The sequence below is a fragment of the Bemisia tabaci genome, chromosome 10, assembly GCF_918797505.1.
Source record: "Bemisia tabaci chromosome 10, PGI_BMITA_v3".
NCBI lineage: Eukaryota > Metazoa > Arthropoda > Insecta > Hemiptera > Aleyrodidae > Bemisia > Bemisia tabaci.
Genome location: NC_092802.1, coordinates 36,581,613 through 36,606,260, shown reverse-complemented (window position 1 = coordinate 36,606,260; position 24,648 = coordinate 36,581,613). Strand labels below are relative to the sequence as shown.

Below are 24,648 nucleotides of genomic sequence, written 5' to 3'. Positions count from 1 at the left end.
TTCAAATCTTTTAATTCGAACTTTAATCATTTCCTCGACGAACTTTTCGTTAATTTTTAAAACTTTCAAAATTAAAGCGGTTCTACTGAGTATTTCATACAAAAGATGCTCCATCACTAAGGTTTTCACGTAGGTATAACGGTCTGCTTCTGCGTTATCTATTGAGCGCTCTCATGGAATCGGCTAAAAAAGTAATTTTAAGTAAGTCAGCGATTCCTATAGAACGTGATATGCTTTGAGACGGTTCTAAGCAGGTTCAGGGATCATCTAAAATCGTGAGATCGATGTTTCATGAATTTTTAGTTACCTAAATAGGTGTTTCAAAACTGCCATCCCTGCGTTTTGTTTCGCCTCCATGACTTCTCCTCGCTTCAACTCTGGATGCTGGATGAAATTAAACTTAAAATACTTAATTTAAGAAGATCTAGGCTAAGATTTAGCATAACAAATGAAGGAGAGAACCTGCCAAAAAAAAATTTTGTTTTAATTTTGGGGGAACTCAAGGATCTCGTTCAAATGTGGGCACAATGAAACCGTCCTATGAAATCGTTGTCAGGAAAAATTCCGTTGTGTGGGCGCCAATTAGGTATTTTTTTTTTTTTTTTTTTTTTTGGGGGGGGGGGGGGATCCGAATCCGATTATTTCAGAAATCTCGCATGAGGGTGATAAGCAGGGTTGGACTGGCTCGCAAGGGCGTAGACCCTTGGCTGGTTAAAGGGGCGTAATGTGATCTTTCCTGGTAGGGCATTCCCTACGTGAAGAGGGGTTTAGAAAATTTTGGCAAATCAGCACAAGTTTACACTATTTTCAGGTTCAAAGTTTATTGATCGCACGGAGTAAAAATTGCAAAATTGAAAGTAAAGCACTGCATTGAAAGCCGACGGTTCGCGTCATCGCGCCTTCTATTTTTCAGATGCAGCACGGACGTCCATCAAGTACGAATAGTTGTATCTCTGCGCCGTCGTAAACACGCATCCTTTCCCTCCCTTTTTTTCCATATTGTGTTTGTTTCCGTTTGTCTTATTCGTAATGGTGCTTCAAGCACTACGTGAGTTATACAGCCGAAGGTAGGAGAGATGTCTTCAGGCCTTTTATTAACTTGTCTTCCGAATCAGAGCGACGCTTCATTGACAGCATAAAGCAGAGCATTGAGAGCTCACGGTTCGCGTCATCGCGCCTTCAATTTTTCAGATGCAGCACGGACGTCCATCAAGTCAAGTACGAATAGTTGTATCTCTGCGCCGTCGTTAACGCGCATCCTTTCCCTCGCTTTATTACCATATTGTGTTTGTTTGCGTTTGTCTTATTTGTAATGTTGCTTCAAACTAGAACAGAGCATTGCGAGTTCATGACTCACGGCATCGCGTCTTACATTTTTCTTTATCTAGAGAATCTACTTAAAAAAGAAAAAAAAGAGAGAGAAAAAAACAGGAACATAATAATCTACAAGTAATAAAATCAGGGATTGAGAGACAAAACTTGATTTTTTATTGGTTTATTTTTCACAAACTAATTGCGGTGGACGCACGGATCGTAAGACAGTATTTTGAAGTTTTTTAGCCAGCATGAGTAAAAAAATCAGCATAAAACTGAAAATCTCAATGCAAAGGGAAAAAGCTCATATGAGCACAATTTTTTCTCAAAGACATATCGACGGTGAAACTACCAAACCACGTATCTCGTTTGCGGTGTTTAAAAATCTACGCTCGCATTTTATTTTTTTGAAGGAAACCAAATCAATATCATTCCTTGAAATTTTCACAGAATTTTCTCCGCACGAAGAGAAAAAATCACAGAAATTTTCAAGACTGGACGTTAATTAGTTTTTCATTTAAAAAATAAAGTATGACAGGAAGTCTGCGACGTCGCAAACCGAGATACGTGGTTTGGTAGTTTCACCGTCGATATGCTGTTTGGTGCAACACTAGTTACGAGTACGACCATTCAGGAAGGGTGCGCTGCACTGAGGATTGGCCCACCAAGGCCGAAATTAACGCGTCTGCAGTTGCCTTCCTGGTCGTAACTAGTGTTGCACCGAACAGCATAATTATCTCTTTGAGGGAAAATTGTGCTCATTTGAGCTTTTTCCCTCTGTATTGAGATTTTCAGCTTTATGCTGAATTTTTAACGCACGTTGGCTGAAAAACTCCGACACACTGGTTTATTTTTATTCTAAATGTCGCAGACAGTATCGGCGATTAGCTCTCTAACTTTTGCTGTGTAAATTTCGTAGGTGGTGACTTCCGGTAGTGTCATGTTGAGAAGTATATCCATGTAGTTGTTATTGAGTAACCAGATGGAGCCCCTCTTGTCAACCCTTACGTCGATCGGGTGTGCAAAATCGTGGACTCTGCCCTTCACTGACCATTGAGTCGAATCGATGAACTCGTCACCCCTGCAAAACAAGAGCCAAGAGAGAAATTTAAGCTTGGAGTTGGAGCTTGGAACGTGCAAGGTGGACATTTTTCATGTAAAAACCCTCGAAGATTCACGCGTAACTTTTCATTGAATAGGGAATTGGCAGCTGTGTCTGAAATTTGATGAATTTTGTGTTTAAGCGGAAACTAGGTAGGTACTGAGTGAACTGAACACGTGAGATACTACAGAACATGATACAACTATTTCAACTCCTGAGTAGGCCTGATTGCATAACCACTGATTTGAAGGATAACTGAGTTTTCTCACTTGGTTCTTTCAATCCAAGAGAATTTGCAGGTGTCTGAAATTTGATGAATTTCGTGTTTAAGTGGAAACCACTAAGTGGACTGAACACGAGGATACCCTTGGTTCATGGGTTGAACAATTATTTGAGAATATATGACAAAATTATCTAATCTGCTAAAATACATGTGTTTAAACGGGAAATGCCGCCAGATGACGTTACCAGGTGGGGCATTTTCTCACTTGTAATTGTACTTTTATGCTATTTCCTAATCAGAAAAAAATTATAAAAAATACTGTGTAATCAGCTCTTTAAGCACTTTCAGGTGAAGCAATAAAAATTTGCATGATTTCTCCATCTCAAAAATCTCAAAGGTATGAAAAATACGACGCCTAGCGACAGCGCAGGATACAACTATTCGCACTCGATGGATGTCCATGCTGCGTTTGCGAAATTGAAGGCGCTAAGGCTCGAGGCGTGAGCTCGTAGTGCTCCGCTCTATTCTGGCATTGAGGTTATAGCTCAGATTCGCGGGAAAATTTAAAAAACGAGGCCGGATTACGTGTCTCCCCTCTTCGGCTATCTCGCTCGCGTAGCCCTAGAGGCACCACTGGAAAAATAGGACGAACGGAACTAACACAACATGAAAATAGAGCAAGGGAAAGGGTGCGCGCTAATAAAGGCGCAGAGATACAACTATTCGTACTTGATGGATGTCCATGTTGCAGGAGCAAAATTGAAGGCGCGTCAAAGTACATCGCGTGAACTCGTAATGCTCTGCTCCATGCGGCTGAGTGCTGATGAGATGTCGGTCAGCGGGCTGATTATTGAAATTTAAACCAGGCCGATAAGACATCGAGTTGCGATATATTGCATGGTTGAGATATAGGGCTATGTCTTGTCGTGTCGGGCTGTCACAGTTTAAATAATCGGACCGCAGGTTCGAGAGTTAGTCCATCATTTTATCCCTTTGTCTGGAGGAACCACCCATTTCAACCAATAGGATCGCTCAATACTCCCTACGTCTTCTTTGTCTATTGCTTTCGCCATTACTTTGTCCATTGCTTTGTCTATCAGTCTCAATGCTGGAGAGGTCCCCTTGCTCAGGGTGGCAAAATTCATGAAAAATAAAATCTTGAAATTTCACGTGAGATATTTCATGAAATTTCAGAAATTTATGAAAGATTCTGAAAAATACCGGTTCCTCTTTATGTTCCGTGAATGTAAAAATTGTGACTTTCTTCTATTTTTGTGTGTTCGAGTGCGGATTGCATACTCTAGCCCCTGAGAAAGATGAAATATTTCATAGCCTCTTGAAATTTCATGAAATATTTCACTAAAATTTCCAATCTTTTATTTCGATCCTACGTTTCATGCCACCCTGCCCTTGCCCCCTCCTAGTTCTGCCCATGTCTATGGAGGAGTATGGACTCACTTTCTGTAGCTCCAGCAACCGAGGGCGTTCCTGGCGGTGAGGGTGTAGAAGAGCACCCCCGTTTCTTCGTCGAAGGTGGAGGCGGTGGTCTGACTGAAGGGCGAGCGGTTGCCCATCATCTTGAACTCGTAGATGGCCTCGCGTTCCACGTCGATCGTCTTGTTGCGGAGGACCCGGGTGCTCACGATGAACTGGACCCGACTCGCGAACGGGCTGAAGAACAGCCGACGGAACTCGTCCCTCTCAACCTGCAACACAGAGGAAACTCTTCTATTTTTGTAAAAAATAGATTCTTCGCGCCGAAAAATCGATTAAAACGGACCGGTTTTACGAGGTCGATCAAAAGTAGGAATCGATTTTTTTAAGCCGGAATCGAATTATTGAGAAAAAAAATCGACGTCTCCGACGTTAATGTGTCACACAAGACCTAGATTCTGTGAAACGGAGAAACCCGAGTTTCATTTCAAGTTCAGTTTTAGTTAATATTCATAAGCATTCAGATAATTATGTACCATCGTGATGGACCCGGGAGCGAAAGCTCCGAACTCGAGCCTCGCCGGGCGCCGGCGAGGCGACACACTGATTACCATTGGCTCCCAGCGGCGTTCCAGCCACAGTTAGCGCACCAATCCTGATCCGCGCTCGCGCGGGAAGTTCAAACTCTCTCTTTCCGCCGCCTGCCACTTTCGAACCAACACAGGAGGCTCTCCCGCCAACATTCGCCGCTCAGCCAATGGCCAATCACGGACGAGCTAGCGTTACCGTTTTTACTTTACACTTGAATGTGCATTTCGTATTCAGAACTCCTTTGGGAGAAACCGATTCATATAAATCTTAAATAAAAATAATAATAAGTATTAATAAATGCAACAGTTAAATTAAACATTTTCGAGACTTCGGAATAGAGAATTACCTGCTTCAGTTTATTCAATGCAGATTTGGCAGAGGTCCGTCGTCGTAAGCACGTGAAGTATGGTCAGCATGTCGTTTCTTTATGGGGGTGATTTCATCGTGTTTCGTAAAATTCGGATATATCCGAAGATATTAGACGATTTGATAGTGCTAGTATTTCATAAATATCGACGATGAAACTCAGCTCACGTATCTCGTTTGCGGTGTTTAAGAATCTCCGCTCCCATTTTATTTTTTTGAACGAGAAGTAATCGATTTCATTCCTTGGAGTTTTCACAGAGTTATCTTCGCACAATGAAGAAGAACCACGGAAGTTTTCGAGAATTGACATTGAGTAACTTTTCATTGAAAAAATAAAGTGAGACAGGAAGTCTACAATGTAGCAAACCGAGATACGTGGTCTGAGTTCCACCATCGATATTCTCTCATGTGGTAAGCATGTGGATTAGAGAAAAGTCAGAGATATTTCATGTCTTAGTAATATATCATGAATGTGGATGTGCCCTTGTTTTGGATTAAAGTAAAGTCAAAGGTATTTTGTGAATACTATCTTTCGCTTTGCACCGAAGAGGAGTGAGCTCATAAATGGTTTGATGGCCCTGAAAAGGGCCGTTTTAAAATGAAGTCGATGAACTGTGATAGATATAGATTACGAACTTCGTTCTCGTTTGACAGAGTTAGGGGAGGAGACTATGATAATCGACGGTAGTTTGATCAGAATGCGTGAGCTACAGTCTTCGAATGCAAATTTCACCTTCCCTCCAATTTGGGTAATGCGTGGTATGGTATTATTAATGCTTTTCACAATTTCTTCTGGAATTTGCGTCATGAGGGTGGCAACCATTTCAGCCGACTTGCATTCCAATTTTTCGCTGGGGGTTAAAACAAAGGTGAAGATGGATTTGGCTTTCGACGTATTTAGTTGTGAATTCAAAGTTGGGCAAGGGGGACTAGGTGAGTAAGTTCTACCCCCGTAGAAAGTGGCTGGCAGCTTGACAACAATAGTTGTTCGATCCGATGTGTAGTTGAGCGTTATGACTCCGCCAGCTTCTTCGATTTTGTCGTGGTATTTCATGACGCATTCTGACAGTTCGGCTGAGAGGCTACTTTTGAGGTTCATGAGCGACACGCCAGAGTGATTCAGCACTTTCGAGACGTTTTGAATATCAACGACCATTCGTCGAAAGCGTGAAGAAAATAGACGATCCAGGTGAGCGGCAGGAATCGGGTTCGTGTAATTGCACAAGGACACAATACGAACCGAATTGGAACTGGATGAAGCGGTGGTCATCTTGAGGTTTACAGGGATGAATCCGGATGATTTCACCTCGCCCATGGATGTAACTCTGACTACTTTCGTTCAATGTCGGGTTAAGGTCTTCTTCGTCACTTTCAAATCAAGTCTGGTCCTGTCCGGTTCAGATTGGGATAAGCAAGAAACACGCGCACGTCCACGCATTGGGGTAGGCCTCCGTAATTTGACACGTATTCGATAAAATTATCAGCTGCATTTATACATAATTCGCTACTGCGTCCAACAAATCAGATCTTACCTTTTTCCCTCCTTAAATTGGTCACAAAGAATCCAAGCGCGCTGAGAACGGGTGTTAGCCAATGAGAGCGGAGAGTCGCGTAAGTAGCGCTTCCTCGCCGCGCATTGCACCTCGAGTGCATCGTTCCGTGCCCGATCACCGAGGTTAAGCAACGTCGGGCCTAGTTAGTACTTAGATAGGAGACCGAATGGGTAATCTTACTTTTTACACGTAATTTTACTGTCTTTCGAATCAAGAAGCAAACCGACACACGTAACAAGCAAAAATAAATGTGAATGGTAATTGTATTACTTATGAATAAAACATTTTCGCTCAAAATTGGTAGAGTGCAATGACATTTTTGCGCTTCTTCATTTTGGCAAGGAAATGCACTGAACCGATCGAAAGTTGTACCCATGCTCACTTCCATCACCTTTGCGTGAGATTCATACTTAGACCGTGTTAGGCAGAAAGAAACTAAGTCCCACCAGTCATTGCCAAATTTGTATTGAATTGTTTAATTTTTTACAGGAGAATATTTTTTCGGATTATGATTTTTTTTTTTAATGTTTCGTAGAATTTGCTTGACGTTACTAGGAAATTCTCTGAAATTTTTTAGAGAAGCACACTACACTACACCGCTTTTCCGTAAAGTAAAATCTATCCGATTAAATTTGATTGGAAAACGTAACTTCAAAATCTATGCTCCTATATTTTATTTGTTCACAAGGAGAACAAAGCAACATCTTGGCCCGAAATCAATTCCCGGAATACGCTTCAGCCAGAGAGAAAAACGCAGAAGTTTAAAAAAAGAAAACAATGTCTGAATGGCAAAAAGGGGCATCTGAATTGTAACCCATAAAAATCATCAATAATTGTGTTTCATTATTTTCAAGAAAACCCAATCAAAATTTTTTATTGCGATTTTGAGTGATTACTATACAATGTAGAAAATAAACTTTAGCCCCTTTTTTCAATGACTAATTTTTTTTTTCGACTTTGAGTTTTTGGAGGGAAAAAATATTCTTCTAGTGGAACTCAAAAACATGCTTAACTCGATTTTTTCGAAAATATGAGTTGGTTCCTTTCTGATAAACTCGGTCCTAAGTTTTTCCTCTGAAATTTTCAGACAGGTACTTCAGTTGAATTGCGCATAAAATTCGTCGAAAAATGGAGGACAGATACTTACAGCAGAACTCAAAAACATTCTTAACTCGACATTTTCGAAAATATGAGTTGGTTCCTTTCTGATAAACTCCGTCCAAATTTTTTCCTCTGAAATTTTCAGACAGGTACTTTAGTTGAATCGCGCATAAAATTCGTCGAAAAATGGAGGAGAAATATATTCGTAAGTTTCCTTGAAAATTCACAGAGTATCAAATCTCGAGGCTCGTCCCAAGTAGCAGCGATCGCGATAAATAGCGATTATAACGGTTAGTTATCGCAATTATATCGGCGGCAATGTATCTAGATATTATCGCATTAAAAATTGCGATATATGGCAATTAAATCGCTACAAATCGCAATTTTTTGTTCGATAAAATCGTGATCAATTTTCGTCGACAAAATGACATTAAATCGCCATTTATCGCGATTTTTATTACGCAAATATCGCGACAAATTGTCGGGCAATAAGAGCGCGATTTTATCGCGATAAGATTGAGGATAATCGCTCATATGTTGATGTCCCTGGCGATTTTATCGCCGATAAAATCGCAATATATAGCGATTTTTCCGTTGAGAAATGCTACTTGGGGTGCGGCGTGCTCCCTAAGCATGGAAGTATTTACCTGAGACAAAGCGAGGCTGTATACGCCGAACCGCGCCTCCCTCGATCGCATTCCATCATCAACGAAGTCGACAAGAGTAGGATCCACGTGAAAAAATGAATGTGAAATCCTGCAAAAAAAGTCCCGTTTAGAAAAAAAAAAAAAAAACACACACAAAAAATGTAAAAAATGTTTCCGAAAATGATCAGTTGATGTTTAACCCTTAAATGTTCAAAAAATCAACGACTGGTTGTACTCATCGTTTTTTTAGATAATTGCTTTTTCCCTCTAACAAGACCTCTTGAGATTGAGTTGGTTTAATGGGGCCTTCGTTAGCTGTCCTGGTAAAAGATATAGGCACGACTCATTTGTCCTGCACCGCGCTGCAATACGCGGTCACCACAGCCAGCTTGAGTGGTAGGCGCTACAAGCAACTATTTTAACGTGACGGAGCGCATATTGCATACCGGAAACATTGAAGGCACTTTCGATGCAGCGCCTGACGCAGTCCCTTCTCAGTGGATCAAATGTCTTTAAACTATACAAGTTTTTCATTACGTGTGAGTTTCGTCTATCTATGTAAGTACCCTAATTGGACCGCGTTCAACAGAAAGGAACTAAGTCACATCAGGTATTGCCAAATTTAACTGGGCAGTTTAATTTTTTACAACAGAGCGTTTGTGCGGATTCCCTTGAAATTTTCAGGAATTTGCTTCGTACTGTAGAGGAAATTCACTGAAATTTGCTCGAAAATCCGCACAATAGTTTTCATGAGAAGCATTAAATTCCTCAATTAAATTTGGCAATAATTCGTCACCTTTCGGCCAAAGTATCACAAGCGCCATGCAACGTTTTAAAATTTCTGCCGCCATTTTACTTTTTTGTAGAGAAATTGTTGGTTGAATCTGTTTGAATATTTCCCTGTATTTTATACAGACAGCCCAAAAAAAATTCAGTGAAATTTTCGGAGAGTTTCTTTGAACAATTTTTCTGTAAAAAAACCAAATGGCGGCAGAAATTTTGAAACGTCGCATAGCGCTTGTGATACTTTGGCCGGAGGGTGACGAGCTGACGTGGCCTGGTTTTTTCCTTTTTCACGCGGTCCAATTTCAACCTTACGTTAAGTCTGGTACATCAAGTTCACCAAGTTTTATCAAACTTCTGCCAGACGGTTTAGTCAAATTCAGAAGCGGTTGGCAACATCGGATTTCCTCCATTTAACCCCATGCAAAATAATCGATTCTCGTCGGAGCACCTGCGGGCTAGAGTCCCTTTATACTGAGAGTCGAGACAATTCGGCTCATGGATGTCACAAACGGGAATAAAGATTACAGAAATTGAACGTTTTTCGTAATCTTTGATCGGCCCATTCTCAAATGCCTTTCTCCGTTCCTCCTCTCATTCCGTTTGTTCCTTGCCGAACCCGTAATTCCCTGGTCCATTCCAGATTATAATCTTTGCAATTGGTGAAAATGTAATCTTTATTCCCGTTTGTGACACTGTTGAGGCCTAAAATACGGGAACCAATCAGAAATGGATTCAAATTGTCTTGACTCTCAGTATAAAGGGACTCTACTGCGGGCTGATTATTTAAATTGATAGACAAAGAAGACAAAAAGTATATGGAAGGATCATATTGGTGGAAGCGAGTGGTTGCAATGAACAAAGGACGTAGGAAAACAGCACCTGGAAAAACGTCACCGAATATAAAATCACACTGGAAAAAAAACACATTGGATCTAGAGTCCAGACTCTTGAAAACATTGACAAGAAAAAATACTCTTGATTCAATCGGATTTTTGCTTGAATCAAAACGAAATCCGCTTAAATTAAGAAGCTTGGTTCTTAATTTAAGCTAGATTCTGATTGAATCAAGAGTACTTTTTCTTGTCGATGTTTTTAGATCCAATGTGTTTTTTTTCCCCCAGTGCAGTTTATTATAGTTTCTTACGCATACCTTGAATAAAATTCTTAACCCAGGTAGTTATTGATGCCATCTTTCAAATAATTAAAGGCATTTTTTTCAAAATTCACAGTCCTTCCAAGAATCGATAATTTTCCATATTTTTGAATGGAGGAAACGCTGCCAAATTGGACGTATTTCTGTCAAACGGAACTATGTGCATCGATACATTAGCTCTGATGCCCATAAGAATGTATGCATAACAGGGCACATTTTATAATGCACATAGTTCCATTTGACAGAAATAAGTCCAACTGCTGGATCCGCCAATGGTTAAATTAAGATGTTGCATGTGCATGTGTGAGGAATTTGCGATTTGACTACTGATCCTTCTGTAAAAGTTCGCGAGAAACACGATGGTGCTACTGGTTTTCTCTGAAATCAACCCCAAAGCTCAAAAAGAGCTCTCAAGTTGAGGCCAAAACGGAGGGGATATCCCACTCTATCCTGAGAGTCCACCTCTACATCAAGACAAACTCTCTATGCAAAGATAGGGAGCAAATGCATTGACAGTGCTGCCATTTTATTTGGGGACTCTAAAACTGAAAACACGGCAACACTGCTAATGTATTTGCTCCCTATCTTTGGCATGGAGAGTTCGTCTTGATGTAGAGGTGGACTCTCAGGGTAGCGTAGGACATCCCCTCCATTTTGGCCTCAACTTGAGAGCTTTTTTTGAGCTTGGGAGGTGATTTCAGAGAAAGCCAGTGGCAGCATCGTGTTTCTCGCAAACTTTTACATAAGAATCAACAGTCAAATCGCAAATTCCTCACACATGCAACATCTCCATTGCTGAATCCGCCAATGGTTAAATCGTCACCTTCCAGGCAAAGTATCACAAGCGCCATGCGACGTTTCAAAATTTCCGCCGCCATTTTATTTTTTCCCAGAGAAATTGTTCAACGAAGCTGTCCGAAAATTTCACTGAATTTTCTTCGTGCTGCCGATAAAATTTAGTGAAATTTCCAAACAGATTCAACCAACAATTTCTCAGTAAAGAAACAAAATGGCGGCGGAGATTTTTAAACGTCGCATGGCGCTTGTGATACTTTGCCTGGAAGGTGACGAAATCGTGAATTGTTTTCGTTGATTTGACATGGGGCGACTGACTTGTGCCAGAAATCGTTGCGCCAGCTGTAGACGAAGAGGAGGCAGTTGCGGTGGTCGGAGACGTAGGCGAAGGCGTTGTTGCAGTCGGCCGTCGTGACGTCCACGACGATCGTCGCGACCTGGGGCTCCTGGAATCCGTCGCCGAGCTCGAAGAACCGCGAGCGGAGGACGCGGTTCGTCTCGACGTCGAAGACGTGGACGCCGGTGGCGCCGCGACGCTCCTGCGCGTCGCCGCCCTTCACCGTCCCGGCGTCGAGCGCCCAGAGCCGGTTGCACCGGTCCAGCCGCACCGAGACCACCGACGTCATCACCCCGGACGTCAGGTTGTGCATCCGCAGGTTCGGGTACGGGATCAGGAGCGGCGACGTCAAGCCCTTCGCCGTCGCACCTGGAAAAAAACCCAAAATCGAATCAGTTCAATAGTTTCCCACGCATACCCTGTATAATATTAATGACCCAGCGGGCCGATTATTGAAACTGATAGACAAAGCTATAGACAAAGGAGACATCGGGAGTATGGAGCGATCCTATTGGTTGAAATGGGGGTTTCTTATAGACTAAGGGGGTAAATGATAGACTAACTATCAGGTTTTTCGTGGGTTGCCGTTTGTCAGTCTATTACCTACGTCCTTTGTCCATTGCAACCACCCGCTTCCACGAATAGGATTCCTCCATATCCTTTTTGTCTTGCATTTTTTCAAAATGCACAGTCCTCCAAAGTAAGCCTTCCGTGTGAATTTGATAAAAATTATGTTTTGACCCTAGCCTCCCCCTCCCCAAATTTTGGCACACCCCAAAATCACTTGGCGTGCATAAGGGGACCATATAGATATGGTCCTCAATGCAAATTTTGAATGAGATTGAACAGATGGATTTTGAGATATGGCAGTACACACATTTAAAGGACGGCGGCCGGACGGACACCCATTTTTTCAAGAATAATTATCTTGACTCCAGGCACCTTAAAACGCCTAGAAATGATGAAATTTCAACCCCCTTGACGATGACAATACTTCCTCTACTAGTTAGGGAAGCGAGAAAGTAAAAATCGTTATTGAGTACAATTATAAGTCGAATGAAAAAAGTCGGTCGATAATCATCGGATTAACCCAAGTCTGACAGACTCAGATCGTAGGACTTGAGGGCACTCGGAACACACGAAAAAAAAAAATCACCGAGCGCGAAGAGGTTATTTTAACGGCATGTAAGTTTGCCTTCAATTTCTAATATAGGCAACACTAGCTCTCAGGTGCTCGAATAGTGGTATCATCCCGCACATAATAGTCCGACGGTCGTTAGCGACGAATCCTTTGTAGGCATGGTACCAGAAGAGGGTGGAAAGAGGGAGGAGATGAAGAGGAAGAAGAGAAGAAGAAAGAAAATAGGAAAGAAGGGAAAAGGAGCCGAAGAAAGATAAGGAAAAAGATGCTTCTTTTTCCTTATCTTCAGAAGAAAGTAAAGGAAAAAGAAGCAGAGGGAAGATAAGGAAAACGCAGCAGGGGAGGAAGATGGAGGAGATGAGCGATGAAGAAGAATTAGGAAAGGCAGAGGAGGAAGGAGAAAAAGAAGAAGAATTAGAACGAGTAGATAAAGAAGAAGGAGAAGAAGAAAAGGAGACGGAAAAAGAGAATAAAGAGAAAGAGAAGAAGAAAAGGAGACGGAAAAAGAGAATAAAGAGAAAGAGAAGAAGAAAGAGAAAAATGAAGAGGAAAAGAAGAATCCCTTTTTCTTCGATTTTTCTACCTTTCTCATTTCCTGTCTTCTGCTTTCTCTTCTAGTTCCCACCGCCTCTACCGATGTCCTCATCTTCCAATGGTGGAGATAAACTCTCCGGTTGAAAATACTCGAGTCTGTCACATTAGGATTGTACATTATTTCCGACCAATGGCGAATTTTCTTCGAATTTTTGCTCAACAAGCTGCTCATCAAACATCATTAGGTGATTAGTAGCGTTAACCTCCGAACAGAACTTTTGCCTTAGCTCTCTTGATCAAGTACTTGCTCAGATAGTATAGTGCAGGGTTTTCTAAAATGTATTGTGTTTGGAACGCACTGGTGATATTGAAGTAGCTGAGGGTCGCCGGGACGCCCTCCATGATCCTGGGCGTGACAACGAACATCCTGTCCTCCCATACCTCGATGCTGAAAGGGATGGCTTGACCCTCGATGTAGTCCCCGCTGGAGGACCACTCCATCTCCCTCTCGGCGAGCCGAAGTCGAACTTGATGCCCTCCCAAGAGAACGCCAGGTCCAACTGCCGTCTATCTCCCGTGCAGATTCCCACCAACACCACCAGCAGCACTTCCAGCGCTCGCTCCGGGACCATAACCTGTTGACAAAATTGCCGAGCTCAGATCTACACTGAAAAAAATTCCCGGCGTTTTTACCAAGGTCCGTTGGTACCTTTACCATCTCACTTTTTTTACCAATTATTGGTAATTTTACCAAGACAGACTGGTAAGCCTACCTAAAAACCGGTGTTTTTACTGTTTTTTTCAGGTAAGAATACCACTTTTATTGGTAATCGATTCCCGGTAACTTTGCCATTTTATCTCGGTATGGACTAGAAGCCATGAGAGGTGCTCGAGGTGTGGTGGCCCTAAGAAGGGCCGTTGGAAAGGGCAAGCCGGCCGGCTGCATGTGCTCCGCTGGGTGTTGTGCGACGTGGTCAAGATCCATCCATATAGGTCAGTCATTGCGCAGATTTCCCCGCTCGGGGTAAGCCCCTTTCCATTGGCTCGTGACGTCAGCATTACTGCCGCGAAAACCAGAAAAGTCGGAAACAATGCTTTTCTTATGGGAGAGAGCAAATTTTTCTTAATGAATCATTTAAATTTCTTACTTTTAAATCCTTTGAAACTTTCTGTGTGTCGAAAAGAACGTTTAGACATTAGCATTCAGGGTTTCGATTTTGCCGAATTTGTGTTCTTTCATTTTTACAGTTTACTCTGCATCAGCCATTTTTACACGCGAATCTATACCACTAGATGGCTTGTTACATCGCTGACTTCAAAAATCATTTAAAAATATAAAAACGCAAATTCAGCTGAATTGAAACCCTTGACGCTAATTTCTAAACGTTCCTTTCGACACTCAGAAAGCTTCAAAGAATTTAAAAGTAAGAAATTTAAATGATTCATTAAGAAAAATTTGTTCTCTCCCATAAGAAAAGCATTGTTTCCGACATTTCTGGTTTTCGCGGCAGTAATGCTGACGTCATGCGCAGAAGATTCTCATTTGGGTTTCGGGAATGACTGACCTATATGAATGGATCTTGGACGTGGTGACCCGTGTTACTGACGGGCGCGGAGTCACAGGTGAGCGGAGCTCGCGGCTAGATGTAGCCGTGAGAGCGTCGAGCTGCAGCCAATGAGCTGCGCTGGTTGGCGGAGTGGTGGCTAGCCGCCACATCGGTAATTCTACCACGGTCGATAAAAAATATTGGCGTTTTTACCGGGGTCCTGTAAAATTACCGAGAAAGTCAATAATTTTACGGAGATTTCTCGGTGAAATTACCAATTCCATAAATGGTAATTTTACCAAGAAAAAACTGGGATCAAATAGAACCCTGAATTCTTTGTAATTTTACCCTTCTCTTAATAAATACACCGAGATTTTTTTTTCAGTGAATCGATGAGATGAACTGAGGAAGAATTTGAGATACAACAAGACGGATAAAGAATAATGGTAGCATTTCGTACCCTCCTGACGTCACACAGTATCGGGTACTCGGGCCGACCGAGGCTGGAGGGGGGGGGGGGGGGGCGTCGGTCTGGCCTCAGATTGCACGGCAAAACCCGTATCCTTCTGACGTCACGTATCTTCAAGATGGTAGCCATAATCGAAATGCGACTATCACTCTTTACCCGTCATGGAGATTCAGTTCATGAATAACTCCAGGGTCGTATTCATCTTGTGCCTCAAACACTCTTTCCCTCGGGGACCGTCCCTGAATTGGACGCATTTATGCTAAAAGGAACTATGTTCCACGCAAACCCTATGCACATAGCTCCTTTTAGCATAAATACGTTCAATTATGTAACGCTCTAGGAGGGAGGGCGGGGTCGAGGTGAGCGTTACATAATTTCGTTTTTATGTGTCAAAGGCTAAGGACCCACGTCAAAAATGCGTTACAAGGGGGGGGGGGGGGGGGTCAAAAATGCCAAATAATGCGTTACGTAATTTAGGCATAGGTCCTTAGAAGGCCCCATATGGTTTACACCGTAATTACGGTAAGTTTAAGGAGGCCATAAGCAATGCATCATACGGACATATTTCTATCAAACGGAACTAAGCGCCATAGGGGGAGGAAGAGAGACGGCGGGAGATTGGCGGGTATTGCGGAACGCGATGCTCGCTCCGTCCCATACTCGCAATGCTTTTCCATGGCGCTTAGTTCCGTTTAACAGAACGTGCTATCCGGGATTCTAAAATCCTCAAAAGGAACTTAAATTGGCGCTTAGTTATAGTTAGTGGCGCAGAAAATTTACTGAGATTTGCATAAATATCCGCACAAGCGTTTTCATGGAAAAAGCTAAATTGCCTTATTTTTGGCAATAGCTTTTGTGGCTTGGTTCCTTTCTGCTTAACGTGGTCCAAATTAAACTGGGCAATTTAACTAATTACGAGAGAAAGTTTTTGCGGATTCTTTTAAAATTTCAAGGAATTTGCTTCGTACAATGCAGAATATCCACTGAAATTTGTATAAAAATCCGCACAAACGTTTTCATGAAAAAAATTTGAATGTCCAGTTAAATTTGGCAGCAGCTGACGTGGCTTGGTTCGTTAATGTTTGACGCGGGTGAAAATTCACCGAGATTTGCATAAATACCCAAACAAGCAGTTTCATGTAAAAAATTAAATTGCCCAATGGACCACTAGACAAGGTACGAATTTAAGCATTCTAATAAATGTTTCTTGACTAGAATTTCACGTAGAACACGATTCGCGCAACGAAAATTACCGTAATCAACTCTTGACAAAGATATTAACGTTTTTATTTCGAGGAATTTGAACTGCCCGCTCACAAGAAACTCAAAGCTCTACGTGAGTCAAATCGTGCACCACAACGGTTTCAGCAAGCTTCTCAATCAAGCAATATTCATTCCCCACCATGTGCTGTTCAAACTATAAACAACTTGCTATAGCTGAGCCAAAGCGCCAAGATTAAGGTTGCCAGATTTTTATATCGCAAAGACTGTCATGATAACGTTTAGCGCGCGATGTGAGTCACGTAGAGCATTGAGTTTTCATGAGCGGGTGTTTTGAATTCACGCATCAAGAATCAATAAATATCTTCATAAGGAGTTGATTTTGGTAATTTTCGTTGTGCGCATCGTGTTCTCCGTGAAATTATGGTTATGAAACGTGTATCAGAATGCTGAAATTCGTGCCTTGTGTACTGGTCCATTAAAGTTGGAAAGCTCATGTGGCTTGGTGTCTTTCTGCTAAACGCGGTCTATATAGTTTATGAAACCCAGAATGCTTTTCTATCCCCCTTTCTGATTAACCGATTGCGGGGGAGGGGGGGTTGACAATTTACCCCCGGGACGACCCTGATCTTTTATTGCCTCTATTCCCGACACCAACTTTTCTCACCGTATCGGATACCCTATCACGGAACCTCTGAAATGTTTCGCCCCCCGAGGTCCCTATCACGTCGCACAGTGGAACGAGTCATTCGGTGAGGTCGCACAAAATTTGTAAACTTTAAACGCTTATAACTCCGTTTATACAAAACTTTGAGGTTCTAAAAGTGGTTGCATTGGTTTCCACATAAAATTTGCATCTAGGAACACCCCTTAAATTTAAAATGTGACGAATTCAACATCAAAATGTACAGTTTGAGTCAAAAATGTTATGTCCGACTCTCTCTACTGCCGTGCTAAGGAAGAAACGCCGTATGAACATTCGAGAGTTGCCAAATTTCCTTCACTAAAATGTCTATTTTTGAGGAAATTTATGAATATTTTTCTATAATATTTTCAGGAACTTTGGGTGAAATTGCGAGAAAAATTATCTGAAAAATTGGATGAAAAATATTCATAAGTTTACCGGGAAAGTCGTGTTTTATCTAAGGATATTTGGCAACGCCTGAAGGTTCATACGGCGTTTTTCCTTAGCACGGCAGTCTAGTTGACTCGATCCACTGTGCGTCGGTGGCGCCAAAACGTGCGAAACGCGGTTCGGCGGCGCGCGATACCGGGCCGCGATTGGTCGGCGAGTGCGGGGGCTGTGTTTCGGGGGTAGGAAGCGTGGGGGAGGGGCGTATGCAATCGGGGGCTGCGGCGCGTCCGAACCATACTCAACCCGCGTCGGCTCAATCCAACTGCCGCTCTCTCGCTACGCTTCCACACCTGTCAGGTGGTTGTCGCGACGCAACCCTCAACGACCGCAGTCTGACGTCATCGACGCTCACCGAGGTCCAGGTACGGAAACATCACTTGTCACCCTTGCGCTCTCAACCTCTTGGGGAGCATCCGTTAATTACGTAACGCACTTTTTCGACAATTTTGAACCTCGCACCTGCCCTCCTCCCCTTGTAACGCAGCTCCAGACCTCCCCCCAATTTATAATTACGTAAACACTCGGAAAAAAAAATCTCTTGAATTTACGTAATGTACTTTTTCGACATTTTTGAGGCCCCCCCCCCCCACCTCCCCTCCGCCCCTTGAAACGCTTCGTAACGCAGCTCCGGACCTCCTCCCCCCCCCCATTTATAATTACGTAAACACTAGAAAAAAAAGTCTCTTCAATTTTCGTAACGCACTTTTTCGACATTTTTGAACTCCCCTTCTCCCCTTGTAACGCTTCGTAAGGCAGCTGCGGCCCTCCCCCCCCCCCCATTTATAATTACGTAAACACCGGGGAAAAAAGTATCTCGGATCTAAAGTCCAGAATCCTAGACAATTTGACGAGGAAAAATACTCTTGATTCAATCGAATTTCCGCTTAAATCAAAAGAAATCCGTTTTAAAATGAAAGACTGAGGCTCGGCCCTCGATTCAAGCATAAATCCGATTAAATCAAGAGTATTTTTTCTTGTCAAATTTTTTCGGAGTATGGGCTCAGAGATCCAGGAGAATTTTTCCAGTGAAAGCTTTAAGGAGCCCCCTCCCCCCTTAAGATCACAAAAAATGTCGGAATTATCGGAAATGTCGAATGTTGAATAATGTGGCACAGTGCGACACCAGTGAACGGAAACATCACTTGTCACCCTTGTGCTCTCAACCCTCTGGGGAGCATTCGCTAATTACGTAACGCACTTTTTCGACAGTTTTGAACCCCGCACCTGCCCTCCTCCCCTTGTAACGCTTCGAAACGCAGCTCCAGACCTCCCCCCCCCCCCCAATTTATAATTACGTAAACACTAGAAAAAAATATCTCTTGAATTTTCGTAACGCACTTTTTCGACATTTTCGAACTCCCCTCCTCCCCTTGTAACGCTTCGTAAGGCAGCTGCGGACCCCCCATTTATAATTACGTAAACACCGGGAAAAAAAGTATCTCGGATCTAAAGTCCAGAATCCTAGAAAATTTGACAAGGAAAAATACTCTCACAATGGAACAGACCATCAGGAAAGTTCGCATATGCAATTTTTGACTAAAAGTGCAAATTTTGACGTTTATTTTGTCACGTTGTAAATTTTCAGTGCTGCTCCTCAGAGTAAATATCAAGAAAAACCCAATGAAACCACTTTTAAACTCCTACACATTAAAAACATGTCGAGTGGGACCTCATTCGTAACATTAATCTTCAATTTCGACGCTTCGCGAGATCGCGTGACGTTAAAAATATGGACGCTGACGAAATCACCAAAGAATAGACAAAGATACGTCGACCGTAGGAGGGAACAACGTCTATCTACCCCTTAAGTGAACGCATTTGCGTGTACTTGGTACATTTTGATTGCATTTTGCAAAAAGGAACCATTAGCATTGCAATGTTGCTAAGATTGTGCAACTTCTTTTGTCTTGAAGGAAAAACTCGATTACCCATTCATAGTTTCTATTTTACTCGCTAAAAACTGTAAATTTAAGACAAAAATTACCATCTAAATTTCATAGTTTTTAACGATTTCCGCAATTTTATTGCAAAATATGAAGTTGCACAATCTTAGCATCATTGCAATGCTAGTGGTTCCTTTTTGCAAAATGCAATCCATACGGCAGCATACAGTTTATTCGGTGTGATAAATCGAGTCTATTTTAGGTGGGCTCCGTTGCATCAAGCAACTAAACCAACTTCGCGGCAATGCGTAGAGTGTCACCAAAATTGAAGGCGTTTTCGATTGGAAAGCGCGCTAACTGTCTCTCACGGCACTTTAATTAAAAATTATCTCGCGCTTTTGAAACTTTTCTCAGTATCAAAGTAGTGTCAACAATTGTAGAGGGATCCCATGGAATTTAGTGCATATGTTTTGGGATATTTAAGCTTTTGAGGTTTTAACACAATGTCAGACGTCATCTACAGACTGACTCTTTCCACCGCGCGTATAAGATAGGATTTAAAGTCGGAACTGCGGGTTGATTGTTGAATTTGAATCGTTATCGAATGATCCTAATCGATAGATCCCTATCTTAGCAATGCTATTTGGACTACATTTTGCAATTTGGAACTATATTCTAGCCCGGTTTAAAAACAACGCATGTTCCATTAGTTTTCCTATGCGCATAAGTGTTTTTCCAGAAGCGCCAGAATTTATGGTTGCAAATTGCAAAATGCAGTCCATTTATCGATCAAAGTCATTCAATATCCATTTAACAATCGACCCGGTTCGATGGCCTGACAGCTTTTTTACCATCAAAGGTGTCTCAAGGTAAAATCGTCAGACCGAGGAAGGATATTCTCTGAGCCAGTGCGAGACGTTTTCTCTTACATGAAATGTTCAAATAAGAAAAAAAACCTTCGATTGAAGCTACTAACCCCCTAATTTTTTTTGAAAACTATCATTTTTCTCATTTATTTTCGTCAACGGTTATGGACCTAAGCTCATAAAAAATGGCAACCTCCCTTAATTTTTAGGCCTTGACTCATCGATGGCTTCAAAATTAAGCACTCTTAAGTTAAAGGAAGATTTCAGCGACTTATTCGGAGCTTCAGGCCCCCTCAATATTTTGAGAAAATAATGGATTTTTTCTGATTTTTGTCGACAGTTATAGACTAAAATTAATAACAAATGGCACTCCCGCACCCGGTTTCAGGACATTTTGTCAACGATTTTTTGTCCGCGCACCTTTTTTGTCCAGTAGTTTACGCCCACACGTAAAATAAGCAACAGTGACTTGGTCCAAGCGTTATATTTTAGTCGGTATGTAAAATTATATTGACAATATGGAAATGAGAAATTGAGAGAGAAGGAGGTGTTGTTATGGTTGCTCATTTTCTAAATGAAATGTTATTACTTTCTCCTTTTGAATCATCTTTTTAAATTGTCATTGGTGAATATTTGGTTTTATTTCTATCCTTAAAATATTCGATGTACAATATACCTTTTATATGTATAGGTACTTTCTTTTTAATTTTTTTATTTTTTCTTTACGAAATTATTACTTCATTTTGAAAACATTTATATTTTTAAAACGTGACAAATATTTGTAAAACCTTTTCCAAGCGACATTAATCTCAATGAGCCGCAGTTGTGCCGACAGAAACTGCAAAAATGAATAAAAGAGGGGAAAAAACCAAGAAGCACACAATCTTTAGTTTTAACCCATTTGTACATCGATCTTTTAGAGTCAAATACGTCAAATTTTGAGCGTTTCGTTGCGCGTACACCTCGCTGCAGCACAATAAAAGCACAAAATGTAAAAGAAAAAGTTAAAGTGCTTTGTAAATCATTAAATTTCACAGGGAACCACCAATATTTAAAAAAACACACATTATATTATTATTCTCCTTTGATAAATTGATACATATTTTTTTCCCATCAATTTAAATGAGAATAATCAATGCAGAGTGTGCAAAAATTTCAAAATCATGAGTTAAAAAACGCTGACTATGCGAGTATAAATACCTATTAAAGCCTAACAGAGCGGAGCAGCGTGCTGCCAGCGCGAGAGGCTCACTGGCGCCTACAAACCTAAGTGGATACTTCACGCATTGCACAAAAACGCGCATTGGCGCCTACAAACCTAAGTGGATACTTCAAGCATTGCGCCAATGCGCGTTTCGCGCCCGTCCCGTCGTGCGGCGGCGCCTGAAGCAACTATTTCACAACAGAGGTGTTGCACAGTATTATACGAAATTGAACGTATTAAGAATGACAGGCATCCTTTAAAAGTACAGATCTTTCCTCGCAAAATAAATCAGGATACTTATCGTACACAGGAAAAATCTAAGAGCCTTTAGCTGAGGCAAATATAGAGGTTCATCCGGTTCAGGTATAACAAGGTGGGAATTTCTTGAAAGATACTTAAGTCCTGTTACACCAAAGAGGCGTAGAGAGTTTTAGTGAATTTTGTCTCATGGAATTGACGTTCCTCCATTTTTACCAAAACTCTCGACTATATATTATTCTCCGTCGGACCAAACAGACAAAACAAAAAACCAAGCAAACCCTCGTTCTTCCAAGACATTATATATTTCCATCCAAAAACGTCGTGAGCAATTGTCGCTTGTATTTACATGTGGGCCAATTAACTTTGGGGTCTCAACTGGCACGTGGACCAAAACTCCCGTGCCGAAAAAACGCGTGGACGTAAAATACTGGAAAAAACAGGTGCGCGGACAAAAAATCGTTGACGGAATGTCCTATAACCCCGCACCCTAAGTTTTACCGCTAAATTCATCCATAAATTCAAAAGTATTGAAATCTCAAGTAAAAGGAGATTGCTGGGGATCTACGGGGGCCAAGTTTTTTAACTTGAAAGCTCCGAGAGCCCCTGAAATTTATCGTTAACGTAGAATTTAGATATTTTCTTGACTATGGATGAATTCAGCTCTGAAAATTATTGATGAGCTTTGGTTCGGTAAATGGACAGCTTTCAACAGAAAGGAACCAAGCCACATCAGCTGTTGCCAAATTTGATTAGGCAATTTAATTTTATACATGAAAACGGCTCTGCGGATTTTTGGGCAAATTTCTGTGAATTTTCTCCATAGCGCGAAACAAATACCTTAACATTTTCAAAGGAATCCGCACAAACGTTCTTCCGTAAAAAATTAAATTGCACAGTCAAATTTGACGATAGCTGATGTGGCTTGGTTCCTTTCTATTGAATGCGGTCCAAATGATGGTGATGAACGATATATCCTGTGAGTATTTTTCGGATGAGCGAAGCAAATTCACGGCAATTGTTTTATTGCGACTGTCCGATTGTATACATTTTAATTAGTAAAAAGTAAATAATTTACTGATATTAGTGACGTGGTGACCGGAGTAACTAATTCTGCAGCAAAGTTGCGCAAACCCAAGCGATTTCGGCGCGGTAAACCTACCAGACCACGTTTCTCGGTTTGCTACGTTGCTAAGTTCCTGTCATTCTTTATTTTTTAAATGGAACCCTACTCAACTTCAATTCTTGAAAACCTCCATGATTTCTCTCATCTGTGAGAAGAAAAATCTGTGAAAATCTTAACGAATGTTATGGATTTGTTCTCCTTCAAAAAAATAAAATTACAGCGGGGATATTTGGACCGCGTTAAGCAGAGAGGAGCCAAGCCACATCAGATGTCGCCAAATTTAACTGCGCATTTTGAATTTTTACTCGGAAACGGTTGTGCGGATTTTTTTGCGAATTTTAATGAATTTTCTGAATAGCGCGAAGCAAATTCCTCAAAATATTCTGGTTCTCTTGTGTCGTTCTCTTGTAAAAACTTTTAAAGTTGGCAATATAGCTGATGTGGCTTGGTTCCTTTCTGTTAAACGCGGTCCATTCAAACATCGCAAACGAGATACGTAATTTGGTAGTTTCACTGTCGATACTTTATCTTGAAAGACTTTCATCACTTTGCAGCACGAAATGAAAACGTTGTCCTTTTTGGAAATTTTTCACTGGGAAATTGCCACAACTACGAAAATTTGAAACCCACGCCGCAAATCGACCCAATTTTTATCGATAGCCTTTCTGCCGTACTAAGGAAGAACGCCGTATGAGCCTTCAGACGTTGCCAAGTTTCCTTCGATACAAACTGAATTTACTGGGAAAATTGTGAATATTTTCCCCCAAAATTTTCAGACAATTTTATACGCAATTCAAGCTATAACATCTGAAAATTTCAAAGAACAATGTGCATGAATGTCGTCAAAAATACACATTTTATCAAAGAAAATTGGCAACTCTCGAATGTTCATACGGCGTTCTTCCTTAGCACGACAGCTTTGGTCCAAGTCGAAAAGAGCTCAACATAATTTATGGATGCGCCCTTGCCGCGTGCCTGTGGCAGTTGTGGCAGCATTCGCCGCACCTCTGACGTAAGGGCGTATCACTAATTCCACATGAGCCCAGGAATGCATAGGATTATACGGAGAATAGGGCTCATGTTGTAATCGAGGTATGTCCTTACGTCAGAGGAGCGACGTACCGTGTAATCGAATCGGCCGCTATTGACCATAGAGTACACGAGAGGCTCGTGAAAGCCGCAGAAATGCATAAGTAAAGACCCAGAATGGTGCCGTGCTAAGGAAAAACGCCGTATAAACATTCGAGAGTTGCCACATTTCCTTCAGTAAAATGTTTATTTTTGAGGAAGGTTATGAATATATTTCCTTGAAATTTTCAGAAACTTTACATAAAATTGTAAACAGCATTAACTGAAAAATTGGAAGGAAAATATTCATAAGTTTACCGGGAAAGTCTTGTTTTATCTAAGGAAATTTGGCAACGCCTGAAGGTTCATACGGCGTTCTTCCTTAGCGCGGCAGCTTAAGTATAACGACGCAGAATGGTGCCGTGCTAAGGAAGAACGCCGTATCAGCATTCAAATGTTGCCAAATTTTCTCCGACAAAATATTTGTTTTTAAGGAAAGTTATGCATATTTTCCCTTGAATTTTTCACGTATATAAGAGTAAATTGTGAGAAAAATTTCCTGAAAAATTGGGAAACAACTATTCAGAATCTCCTCAGTAAGTCTATTTTTTTTCCTGTAGGAAAGAACGCCTGAGGGCCTGTGCGATGTTTTTCCTTAGCGAGGCAGAAATGCTCATTGGTATAACGCTTTTAACTTCCATGCTACGGAAGGACGCCGCACAGTGGATCGAGTCTTTGGGAGAAGGTGGACATGAAACTTTCCACGAAAATTGTAAAATTGTACGTTTATCTCG

General features: G+C 41.5%; 2 protein-coding genes across 3 annotated transcripts in view; one reads left to right on the top strand and one right to left on the bottom strand.

Annotated features, from left to right (window-relative positions):
- Positions 1-673: 673 nt before the first annotated feature.
- Positions 674-13,708, bottom strand: LOC109033218 (protein yellow-like). Its single transcript, XM_019045741.2, has 5 exons — positions 13,437-13,708; positions 11,384-11,771; positions 8,332-8,440; positions 4,098-4,345; positions 674-2,395 (listed from the first exon to the last, which is right to left on the bottom strand). The coding sequence occupies exons 1-5, from the start codon at positions 13,576-13,578 to the stop codon at positions 2,173-2,175; spliced, it is 1,110 nt and encodes a 369-aa protein (XP_018901286.2). The 5' UTR covers positions 13,579-13,708; the 3' UTR covers positions 674-2,172.
- A 3,946-nt stretch (positions 13,709-17,654) lies between these two features.
- The window catches only part of Tk (Tachykinin), a 225,298-nt gene continuing 218,304 nt past the window's right edge, over positions 17,655-24,648 (top strand). Inside the window, exon 1 of one of the 2 annotated variants that reach the window (XM_019045752.2) lies at positions 17,655-17,811. The gene's annotated coding sequence lies outside the window, so the exon portion shown is untranslated. The remainder of the gene's footprint in view (positions 17,812-24,648) is intronic. The other variant, XM_019045753.2, reaches the window with a different exon arrangement.